Here is a 12,389-nt window from a genome sequence, read left to right as displayed (position 1 = left end):
GTTTTTATTGCTCTTTTCAGCCAAATGATCACATGTTCCTTTTTCCCTTCAGGAATCCTGCCTTGCCAGGGGCTCCATTCTGCAAGGTGTTGAGCCCCACTGTGAAGGGTGAGTGCTCTCACTCTCCCCAGTGCCAATGGCCATGGAGAACACTCATCATCCTTTGGGAATGTCCAACACATTTCAGAAATGGCAAGCATCATCCAGTACTGGATCTGGCAGAAATGGCACCAGAGCAGACTAATGTTTTGCATTTGGACCAGACTATGCTTTTGAAGGACATGAGGAAGTTCATTATGCTGGATGTGAGCCTGCTCCTGCTTTGACTGAAGTGAGTAGTATTTTTATTTTTGTGCTTTGATGTAGAGACGAGCAGGACTGGACATGCTGTGAGAGTGATTGATTTTCATCAGCTTGTGAGTGGTGAGCAGAAAGCAGGGCAGGCTGACTGCTGCACAGCATCAGTCACTCAGTTTGCAGGTTTGATGCTGCAAACCCAGCATCACCATCTTCTTCACACTTCCCTCCACCCACCTCCATCAAACAGCTCCTCTTCATTAAAGCAGTGCCCCTGCCTCTGTACTTGCTTTAGAAGTGTTATGACACTGCTGTGAAGCACAGAATTCCCTAAAGCCTCAGAGAGAGAAAAGATAGATGAGGCATCCTGAGCAATTGACTAAAGACACGAAAAAAGGAAGAACATGACGCTGATTTCAGCAAATATCTCTGCTTCCACAACACTTACTCACTGTTTGACTACTCCATAAACTCGTTATATAAGGAAACATCACAAGAATGGCCACGAAGATGACGAAGAAAGAAGTGAGCCATGCTTTTCCTGTGCTCCCAGTAGAACAGGCATTGAATTTGGTCACAGCAACTGCCATTATGGCTTGATATAGTTTAAAATATACATGAGATGAACAATAACTGAATCTCATCTCTGATAAAATTCAGCCTTTGAGTTATTTTAAATGTTCTTCTATCATGTTCTTGTTGTTCAAATTTATCTGAATGGATTCTGTCTGGCGAATGTACATAGATAAATATGCTAATAATAAACACAATGATAGATTAGCTACAATCAACAGGGAGTCAGCAGCACAGCCTACAATGAAATCTAGACTCAAATTGGTTGCTAATATAGTGGAAAGTTGTGCTTTGTTCCTTCAAAAGCACAGGTAACTAACCAGTGATACATCTCTCTGCCTCTTCTCTCACTGGTTTACTTTTGCGTGCCTGGAATCCATTTGTTCATGTAGCTCAAGAGAACAGTGAAAAAAGGGAAAGAAAAAGAGTTTTGTTTTCTATTCTAGTAGCTAGAATGAGGGTGGATGGGTGGATAAAAGGGAAATGTATGTTTCAATCTGATGAAGAAGCACATGCTCTGCTCCAATTTTATGGTGTAGGGCTGTTGATATTTTCTCAGGCAATAAATAAGAAATGTCACGTCATTCATCATTCCTGGATTTTTCTCATACAGTCTGTCTGCCTCTTTCACTATTCCTTCAGCCACAGCTCAGACTTTTCTCAGGTGTTTTGGCCATAGTGTGGGCCTGTGTTCCTGTAGAGCTTTCAGACTCTGTAAGCCAGGAGAGCACAAAGAGGGATGTTTGGTTTTAAGCCCTGTAAGAGTTCTTCCTCTTTCCAATTCCCATGGTTCCTGCTTGTGGAGAGAGCAGCCAGGTTCAGAGGTTTGGCCAGGACTCACCATCCAACACCATCTATGGACCACCTACTACAGAGCTTGAAGAGTTAAACTACCTATAAGTCCTAGAGATGGGTACTGCGATTTCATAACCACCCCAAACTCCAGAGCTACTTACAAGTACAAAACCTCACTTAAAATAAAAGAAATGGAAGGTTTTAGATTGAGTTTCCAATTAACTTTGACTTGCTAGGGGAAAAAACAAAGGAAAACAGAATATCTGGCAAGTTAAACTCTCATTTCTCAAGCATGAGGTCTTGAAATATTTTATTTCACTTACTTTCAGCTTTAAGAAACAAAAGTGAACACCGTGGCAGAGGCCTAGATTTAAGAAACGTCAAGGAAAAGGAAGAAACTGTTTTAGGAAAACTTGTATTGTCACTGTTTTAATATGGCACTGTAGCTGCAATCTGGTAATGGGCAATAAAACTGAGATGAGGAGTTTGCTTTGAAGAGCACTTAGGTTATGGAATAAAATCACATGCATCAAAATTATGGCATAGCCTCCTGTATTGCATAATGTATTGCATAAGAGAAAATAGAGAATAGCTGCTTCCCATTAAGGCTTTGTCACATGGACAGGTCATGGATGCCAACAAGGGATGAAATTTCACCGGAGAAAGCAAAACTGAAGAAAATTTTGATTCAGTCAACTTCTAAATCACACTTCATTCAAAGTAATTTTCTAAACTATTATTGTTCCAACCAAGATGATTGTAACTATAAAAGGCTTGAAAGAAAGATATTTTTATGATATCAAGTGTAAGCCCTTTGGATTAAATCAAAAGATCGTTTTAGTCTCTTTGCCTGCAATTTCTCAAGTGTAGTCAGGCTCCTTCTTTCTGTGGATTTTTCTTACAGCAAAAGGTAAAAAAACCTATTTTTAATTGGTTAAGGAGCTCTGGCACTGAAACTATTTTAATTAATTGCTTCTAAACATAGAATACATATAGAATTTACTTCAGGCTTATTAAATCTTGCTGCAACACTGAAATTTTCCATTTAGCCTAAACAGAGTTTTACAGATTAAAAGAAATAAAATTGAAGGGAAAGCAAGCCCACACTCTTTATTACATTCATCTTTTTTTAGAATGACAAAATTAAATCAACACCCACATAAAATATAATTGCCAATATCATACCACTTCTTTTTTTTTTTTTTTTTTCTTTCAGAGCCAAAGAAGACAAAAATCCATCATTCCCACCTCCAGGTCAGCTGCTCAGCTCTTTTTTTTCCTGCCAAGATGATTGCTCTGCCTACCTCTGCCCAGAAGAGGAGCCAGTGAGAGGAGCCGGGTGTTCAGCCTCCCTGAATTTCAGGAGTGCTGAGGAATGTGCTGGATCAGACACCGGGGAGGTGCCTTTTTACATAATTACCACCTTTTTTTTTTTGGTTTTTTTTTTTGTTTTTAGTCGAAGACCGCCTCGGGCCCCCTGTGGCTATGCTGCAGTCCTTTTTCTTGCGAAGCTTTTCGCTTAATTAACCGAGGGAAAATATATTTAAGGAGGATGGGTGAAAGGCATTTGGGTGAGAAGGGGCTACAGGAGAGGTTCTGCTGGAGCCCTGCTACTGTGTCCTACTGCTTTTAAACAGTATAAACAGCATGGATACACCTGCTGCTGCTACAAATGAATTGTCTTGCTGCTGCCCAGAGCCGTCCACGAATACTTGCAGCCACTCTGAACCCTGCTCTCGGTCACAGGAGCTGCAGGGATGAGGCAGATTGAGTTATTGAATTATGAGTTAATCACTTTCGATCCAGCCACTCTGCTGCTAATCAAATTATCCCGTTCAGCCCAGCGTTGGTTTGGAGCGTGTCTACCCTCGGTGCCAATGCAGTTCAAGTGGCATTGAATACACAAACTAAATCCATGTTGTCAAGCCCTAGAAGACTGAAGCCACGCAGAAATCTTTACTGTGGAGTTGTACAACAAAACGCTTGTTTCTTTGTGCAGAACCGTACCATTATTTTGTTTGTTGTTGCAAAGGCTAAAAAGTGGGACAGAAGGATGTACAGAAGGAAAACAGCAGTCTGGTGATTACTGTGTCAAATTTTATTTGAGAGGAACACAAGCACTTGGGAATTGCCCAGGTTGATGATTTGTGGCTGGGAGCTGTGGAGCTCTGAAAGAGCCACTTGTGCTGCTTTTTGCAGAAGGAGTTAAGGCCTCACATCAGCAGCACACAACTTCCTCTAAACTGCTGGTTTAAAAGTCACTTTAAGAAAAAGTATTTAAAACAACAGTGTGTTTGCTGGGAATATTTCTTGCTCAGGGAATTTTCTTAACTTTCTTTTTCTTCCTCAATGAAATTTTTGCGTTGTAGCTGCCTGAAAGTCATGGTACAGAATCATTTACTCCTTCCTCAGTACATGCCAGTTGACTTCAAAAGACTGCTGCCGTAAGAAGGAAAGTGCTTGGTTTTGGTTTATTGATACAAAAGAGGAACATGATATAAATAATTCAGATGACTCGTCTTTGCCAAAGCTTTGTTAACCTGAAAGTTCCCAATTCATGTCAGGGTTCACGTGGGCTCTGGCTGCTGCACAGCCTGGGTTTTGTAGAGCCTGGGTTCAGCTACAGCAGCCACAAGCATGACTGTAGTGGCCACAAGATAACACTCGTGTTAAGGGCAGAGGCTGCAAATTCTCTTTCTTTTGATTCATGACATTTGCAGAGCAGTTAATTGCATTTCAGGTTGCTTGGCCACTTAGTGCCTCTTCAAATGGCCCAAATGGAGGAAAAACCCAAACTGCCACTTGTTCAGACAGTACTCAGCTACATGGAGCCATTGTTGCCCATGATTTTAAAAAATTTTAGAGGCTGTTTGAAAACATGACTTCATTGCTGTCTGCAACTTCTTCACCAAGGGATGTGAAGCAGCAGGCACTGATCTGTCTGGTAACCTGTGACAGGACCCGAGGGAATGGCCTGGAGCTGTGCCAGGGCAGGTTTAGGTTGGATATCAGGAAAAGGTTTTTCCCCCAGAGGGTGGCTGGGCACTGGAACAGCTCCCCAGGGCAGCGGTCACAGCACAGCCTGCCAGAGCTCAAGGAGAGTTTGGACAACGCTCTCGGGCACACGGTGTGATTGTTGGGGTGTCCTGTGCAGGGCCAGGAGCTGCACTCGGTGATCTTTGTCCTTTCCAACTCGGGATATTCTGTGAAATACATTTATCTACTTATAGACATTATCTAAATAAATACATGCATTCAAAATATTTAACATATGGGTATAACACAGGACTTGAAGAAAGGAGCAGTGCAAGCAGGACGAGCATCCCCAGAACAGATGGGCCCCCTGACCCTGGATGCACACCGGGATCCTCCTTTGTCACTCCTTTCCCTCCCTTCCTCCCATTCCTGGGGAATCCACGGGCGGCACCCGATGCGACTCGGGCGCTGGAAACTACCGCTCCCATGGTGCCCCGCGCGCGGCGGGAGCGGCCACCTCCCCTCGGCGGCGGGGGGGGAGGGGACGATGCGCGGCCCGGGCTCGGGCGGGGCGTGGCCGGCGGCGCGGCCCCTCCTCCCCCCCGGCCCGTGTGTCGGTTCGGGCTCCCGCCGTCGCCATTTAGCGCCGAGGCGTCGCCGGGCGGCCGCGCTCCGTCCTGCCCGCCGGGCGCCACCCGGACTCGGCTCGGCAGTGGCCCGGGGGAGCGGCGGCTGTGGGCCACGGCAGCTGTGGGCCGCGGGCAGCAGTAGCAGGAGAAGAAGAAGAGGAGAAGGGTTTCCGGCTCCGCGCGAGGCGGCCGCGGCTGTTGGAGAGAGCGCGGCCCGGCCGCGCGGGCGGTGGCTGCGCCTGCCGGGCGGTGGAGAGGCCGCGGCCGCTATGGGCGCCCCGGTGAGGCGGGGCTGAGCCCCCCGGACCCCTTTCCCTGCCCTGGGCCTGCCCGGGCCTCTGCTGCTTGGAGCGAGTGACTGAGCGCGGCGGCTTTCTTGGCGTGCGGGCCTGCGCCCCGCTCCCTCCTCGCGTCCCGGCCCCTTTCCTTCCCCTCCCCTCCCCGGGCCGGCCCCGCTCGCTCTCCCATCGCCGGCAGTAACTGCAGCGGCGAAGCACCGGCGTCCCCCCGGCTCGGGGGCCTCCCCGGTGCTCGGGCTTTCTCTTCCCTCGCTGTCCCCCATTCCAACCCAGCGCTCCCGGTGCTCCATGTCGGCCCCGCTGCCCGGCTCCCCGCTGCAGGATGGATGCAGACGCTGACCGGGGATCCACCCCGCCGGCCCAGCCTCCCAGCTCCGCCGCGAGGAGCCCTTGGGACCCTCCTCTGTTGCAGCTGCAACGGCAGCCGCGGCCGGGCGCGCTCCCCGCTCAGTGACCGGCCCTTCTCTCGCCTCCCGCCGCCGCCTCGCCACAGCCGCGCTCCCCCGGGGCACCATGTCGGGGGACGCCGCCGGCAGCGGCCCCCCGAGCCCGCGCTTCCTGGTGCCGCCTCCGCCGCCGCCCAAGAATGGTTCCAGCTCGGACAGCTCCGTCGGAGACAAGCTGGGAGCCGCCGAGCACGGAGCCTCCGGCGCCGGTGGAGCGGGCGGCGGACCGGGGAACGGAGGCCGCAGTGAGGAGTACCGGCGGCGCCGCCACACCATGGACAAGGACAGCCGAGGGGCGGCAGCCACTGAGCACCGCTTCTTCCGCCGGAGCGTAATCTGCGACTCCAACGCCACGGCCTTGGAGCTGCCCAGCTTGCAGCCTGCAGCGCCCTCGGCCCCTGTCTCGGGAGGCAGCGCGGCTCCCTCGGTGTTCCCTCCCGAGGGCGCCGGCCGGACCCCTTACGCCCCTGTCACCGTCGCCGAGGTCGACTCGCGGCCGCCGCCCCCCGCCCCTCTCCCCCTGGAAGGACAGACTGCCGAGGAGCCCCCAGCCGCCAAGGATGCCGCCCCGCTGCTGCCCAAGGAGGAGGAGGAGGGAGATGAGGCAACTGCGCTACCCCCTACCAGTGCCGCTGGCAGCCTGTCAGCTGCCAGCCGGGAATTTGAGGAGCGGAGAACGCAGCAGGAAGACATCGAAGAGCTTGAGACCAAGGCAGTGGGCATCTCCCCGGATGGGCGCTTCCTGAAGTTTGACATCGAGATTGGAAGAGGCTCTTTCAAAACTGTGTATAAAGGATTGGATACTGAAACCACTGTGGAAGTTGCCTGGTGCGAGCTACAGGTAAAATAAATAAATAAAAAAATGGGAATTATCACGGCACAGTCACTCTCCCAGGTGCTAGTCATTGTGCTTGAAGGGGGTAAAACCCATCAGCTCGAGGTCTGCTTAATTCGTAAGGAACTGCAGACCTTGCCTGAGGCAATCCTTTGGAAGAAAGGTGCATCCTTTCTGTAGAGTCGGTTTGCCTTTTAATTATTTTAAATACTGTGCTCTCTGAAGAGTCTTTTAGCTTTATCATCACAAAACGTGCTACAGTTCTGTTCCGTATACTGTCTGGTATTTTACGCCTCCAAAAGGTAGCTCGGAGGATTGTAAAATCACTTGTGTGCAGCTTCAGGGAGGATGAGGGAAGATGTGTAAGTGAATGTCGACTTGAGCTACCTTAGTGTTTCAGAATTTGTTTAGGTGTTTTTCTTAGGAAAAAGTGTGAAAACATTAATTTCACAGACATTTCATAATGGCAGTGGATTCTCGTGCGATAGAGAACTCTAGAATATACACAAATCATGTAGCGTATCACACCATTTAGTTTTGCAAAGCTGTATTTTTCATTCCAACTTCCAGGGTTCATACTTGTTAACAGGGACGGGGAAATAAATTATCCTCTTTCCAGAGCTTTAGAAAACGCCCTGAAGTTTAGCCTTTCTAGATGACTGGTGGATTAAACTGGACTAAGACGCTGCTCTTTTAACAAGTTTCTAGGCTGAGCAGAGTCGGAGTTGTGTCGGAGTCTTAAGGATGGCAGGAGCACCCTTAGTTCCGTGCGAGTCAGAGCTTGTATAACAGACGCAAGTTGCTGTGCAGCAACCTGTAAAAAGTGGGAAGAGCTTGGAGTACCAGGAACAAATACCTGGTGTGCTGGTTTGTTTTCAAAGCCTCACAGTTAAGTTAAAAGGTTTAGTGTTTGTTTTTCAGTGTTGGGTTTTGGTGCAATTCATAGAAGGGCGCATGTAGTATGTCTTTATTACTGTGTTCCTGTCCAATTTAGGGCAGACAAAAGAGCATTGGGTGAAAATCCCAAATGTCTTTGTAGGGTTTTTAAGCAGTCAGTGGCTCACAAATGATTGATTGCACCAGAACTTTCTCAAAAGCACTTGTATATCTGTTCTAGTCAAGCTGAGGGAATTCATTAAAAGAGTTCTTAATTTGTATCCATATTTGCTTTTGGGTGGTTGCTCAAGCGTTCTAGCAATGTCTTGGTTCATTATGTTATTGCCATTGTTCTGTGTTTACTAACTGTGGAAGAAAGCTTCCAGTTTTCTCTGTGACCCTTCAGCTCCTCTAAGCTAGCTACATACTTGCTGTGGTGGTCTGTTTCAGCATTGATTTTCAATTAAAAGTGAAATGATCAAGTGTTGGGCTCTGCTGAAGCTTCACTTGTGCAATTTGAGGAGATTAATAACCTGTCAACATTATATGACTTTTATTTGAAATTTTAATATTTTCATTTTTTGAGTTCTGTGATTTTAATCTCTGAAGACTGTTTTAATCTTCACACTTACTGATCAGAAACTAATGTCAGCTTGGCATCAGCTGCTTTTCACTAATGTTGCCTTTTGAAGTGTCTTCATCATCATCAGTACCACGTGGACAAACTGAAGAAGCACCATCTTTGAAGGAATTTAATAAAGAAGCTCATTTTTAAAGGGCATTGTTATAAATGGTCATAAAGTTGCTGGGCTTTCAGTTGATTGGTGAATTTCATGAGTAGTATTAAAATTGACAAGTTGCAAAAAAGCATGAATGAAAATATTTGCAAGGGGGAAATACTTGATGTATTGCTCAGAGGGGAACTGCATTGCAGGAGTGCCTTGTGAGTGAAGTTAAACCTCATTCCAAAGGCTGTATTTTTCCTCTCAGTAAGACAGTACAAAGTGACAAGTTTAAAACAGGAATGTACATTTTATAGCTGTTACAAGTATTTGCTGAAGGACCTAGACTCTACAGCTAGTATAATATTTTAAGATTAAGTCCTGTTATATTGTTTGTGACTAGAAAGAAAAGAAGAAATTTGCTATTTATTGGGATGGTGGATATATCCTCTTATAGAGGAAAATGTAATTGTTGATGAGTTGATATTTGTTATGCTTGATTTGTACCAAAATGATTGGTGAACCTTCAAATCATAATTATTTTATTAGAGAAATGTGAATGACTTTTTTTTCCATGCTGTGTTACAGTAACCATAACTAACTGATGGTTACTTTTAATTGTCTTGAAATAGTGTTCCTCAGCAATAGCAGTGTTTCTGTATATTCCGGCTAGCAAGTGCAGGCATCTGAGGTGTCCCACGTCCCCAGAGTCTTCTAAACAGCACTACTGAAGATTTTGTGTTGGTGTCTGGCAGAATGACTTTTTAATTCTGAGTAATGCAACTATGCCTAATTTTTATGTATGTGCTCTGTATCAGTGAAGATCAAAACCTGAGACTATGACTATACTTCCTTTCAAAGGAAGTTTAGATGCTGTTTATGAAATGCAGCTTGTGTTCCCAAGCTAGTGAAACTGTGGAGGATATTGCTCATGTCCTCAAGGCTCTTGAATTGCCTTGTAATTAAATTGCCCCTTCTGCTTGATAAATTGAACTGTGGAGGAAGTGGAAGGGGGAAGAGCTGAAATTCACTGGGTGAGCCAGTGATGTTCTCAGTATCTCCAGCAATCTAAGGTCCTGGCCAAGACTCTTTATTTTTTCTGGATCTGTGGAAGATGAGTCAATTTTGTTGAATGTAACAAAAACCCAACACAAGTGTGACTGATGGACTATCCTAGTTTACTTTTTGACTTGTCCATATGAAGTAAATTGTAACTGAACCTACTTTAAAATATTGTGTGCAGGTGTTTAAATGTGAAATACCTGCCCTGCTGTGCATGTAGTGGAGCTATGAAGAGCTCAGCAGCTACTGCTTGGTGCCAGTGCTCAGCTTCAGTTGCTGCAAGGAAATTGTTGGTGTACTGTTGGCCTTCAAATACTTTTATTCCCTTTGTATGTATTCATCTGAGATCTAGTTATTCTGAGTCAAGTGTGCCTCCTGCTGTTGTCATTAGCACATCTCATAAATTGACTAAAATAGTAGTTAGGGTTACTAATTAAAGGGATTCTAAGTAGGTAGATGTTGACAAAAGTGGTCTTTCTAAATTATGTTTGAGCAGTGGGTTTGTCACCTCTGTGCAGTTCAGGTAATGTTGTGGCTAAAATGTGATCCCTTCCCCTGATGCTTTAAGTTTGCTAAGTAATACTCATATGGCAGAGGTAGCAAGTCACACAGTTGGCTACAAAAGCCAAATCTTAGTGCTATTGTGTCATCCCTCTGAGTCCCTGTGTGAGTGGTTTTAAATCAAGACTGTAATTTAACTGCTGATTCACGGAACAGTACAGATTGGTGCAGTCACTTGCTGGACTGCAAAATCTTCTGTCTGGAATTATTGCTCTGGGTTATTCAAATTAGTAACTTTTCAAATAGGAACATGCTTGATGATGTGGAGGTAACTTGGGCTCTTTTGAACTGTGTATTTGGAGGCATTTGGAGACTTTTCATTTGGGCAGTGTGTTCTCTTCAAGGAAGCATGATCTATGACCTGATATTATGAATGTATTTGCATTGGCTGGAAATGCACTCCTGCTAAAAGGTGTGCACTGCATGTCTGGTGTGAGCTGTGTCCCTCCTGTCCCCTGTGTTCTCTGACAGAAAGGACCCACAGTTCATGAATGTACCTCCTTGCTGGTACATTGCTTTGCCCTTCTTACTCTGGCTTCAGTGTGGTGTCAGGTTATTCTGCTTAACACGTGAGCTGCTGAGGGATGGAAAAGGAACTGGAGGACTCTCCCCAAGCAACACAGAGCCTGCAGGGGTAAGAAATGAGTTGGACAGGTGGAAGTGCTGCACAAAGTTTGTTGTACTCATTAGTGCTTTGAGGGAAAGCTGACTGAATTTGGTTACCTTCAGTTATAAATCATCTGAGTAATAAATTGGTGTAGGTTACACGTGTGCAGTTCTCTAGCAGATGTCTAACTACAAACCAAGTGTAGTGTACAAGCACTCCAGCTTACAAATGGATTTTTCTTACATAGGAAATAGCAATGAAAAACCAGCTGGGAACAAGCACAATGCCAGAACTGGATGTGAACTATGAGATTCCATAGTGCACTCTGGTAAAAGTGATAATGCAACTGACACTTTGTAGCAGGAAACAGCGAGGTACTAAATAATATTTCCATCTGTCAGAATTTTTTTGAGTCTAATAAGGTTAACTTAAAACTCACAGTGCAGGAAGTAGCTTGGATGTGATGTATAGCTTCACTTTTATTGACACTTCAGATTTAAAGATGCCTATCTTTATCTCGTAGTCTTAAAGCTGTATTTAATGGTGATTTTTAGCTCAACAGACAACAATGGAATGCAGTTTCTGTACTCTGGAGTATAGACTGCAGTGCAGACTTACCATGATAAATATCAGCTTGCTGAAGTCAATGTATAATTCTTGAAATTCTCTATTCTTTCTGGACTAGCAGAGCTGAGGATGTTTCAGAAGTTGCACATTCAAGTCTTGACAACCAAAAAAGGTCTTATATCACATAACTGTGGCATCCTGTAGTCTTTTTTTTTTTTTTTTTTTGCTTTTTAAAAAGCTGGTTGCATATTGCTCACTAGGAGTCCTTACTACAAAGATGCTGGCTCTGATGCACAATCATGTAGCTACATTAAAGCAAAATGGAAAACCAGATCTAGACCTTTCTGCAGTGAGAGGAAGCTGGGGAGTGTGGACCTGGAATTCATTTGTCAAGCACTGTTGGAAAACTATTACATTCTGTTAGTTCTGGAGAAATAGTCAATATCCTGAAACAAATATGCATTCTTTGAAAACTCTGACTGTTTTAATTCTGGTTATTTAAAGATACGTTTTATGAAACTTTTACTGTAAGATCAAGTCCGAGTCTAATGCAGTAAGCTGGCTCCCATGCCTACCCTGTACCTCTCATCAGTGTTTATAATGCTTTGCTAGTTTGTGAGCACAGTTATGTGCCTCCTGTTTGTGACTGATTCTGGGCCAGCTGCATCCTTGTCACAAATGTAAATTAATCAAGGTATGTGACAATCTGTCAACATCATGCTGTCCTTACTATCTCTTCTGTTTTCAGCTCTACAAATTCCAAACTACCAAAAGTAAAATCTTCCAAGCTGTAAGTGTACAATGAGCTTATGGCACTTTTAGGATGCTGGATTTCCAAATGTGCATATGCAGAGAATTGGAAGTTTTGTGCAGTAAAGTCTAAATTTTTGCTGGTTTTTTATGTCATAGGGCAGAACAAATTACTGGTACTCACTGGCTTCAAATCTCTGATGTGAAAGCTTCTTCTTTAGCTAAAGATGAAAACCCAGCCATATTCTTGAGTGTTTGTGCTGTAATTGATACAATTGACATCTTGATAAATGACATGGGAAAGGAGCCAGACTAATTACCTGCAGAAGTATAAACAGTGATCAGGCTCCCTCAGACTTGACAAAGGTGACCCTGAGAGAAAGAAGGCAGCTTT

The 12,389-nt window shown here is 45.2% G+C and overlaps 1 protein-coding gene and 1 long non-coding RNA gene across 19 annotated transcripts in view; both read left to right on the top strand.

Moving 5' to 3' along the window:
* The first annotated feature begins 52 nt into the window (after nt 1-52).
* LOC148223514 (uncharacterized) lies at nt 53-3,734 on the top strand. Its single transcript, XR_015803637.1, has 2 exons — nt 53-331; nt 2,882-3,734. It is a non-coding gene; the product is annotated as an uncharacterized LOC148223514 (long non-coding RNA).
* Nucleotides 3,735-6,067: 2,333 nt separating this feature from the next.
* WNK1 (WNK lysine deficient protein kinase 1) overlaps nt 6,068-12,389 on the top strand; it is a 96,966-nt gene continuing 90,644 nt past the window's right edge. For all 18 annotated transcript variants that reach the window (XR_015803636.1, XR_015803635.1, XR_015803634.1 and 15 more), the window contains exon 1: nt 6,068-6,856. Coding sequence is in view for 15 of the 18 variants with exons in the window: in XM_014869992.2 (XP_014725478.2) it covers nt 6,083-6,856 (774 nt within the window). In the remaining 3 variants the exon portion in view is untranslated. The remainder of the gene's footprint in view (nt 6,857-12,389) is intronic.

This window comes from Sturnus vulgaris, chromosome 5, assembly GCF_052056855.1.
Source record: "Sturnus vulgaris isolate bStuVul1 chromosome 5, bStuVul1.hap1, whole genome shotgun sequence".
Classification (NCBI taxonomy): domain Eukaryota; kingdom Metazoa; phylum Chordata; class Aves; order Passeriformes; family Sturnidae; genus Sturnus; species Sturnus vulgaris.
Note: the sequence above shows the minus strand (reverse complement) of the source record. Positions and strands in the feature narration are given on the sequence as shown.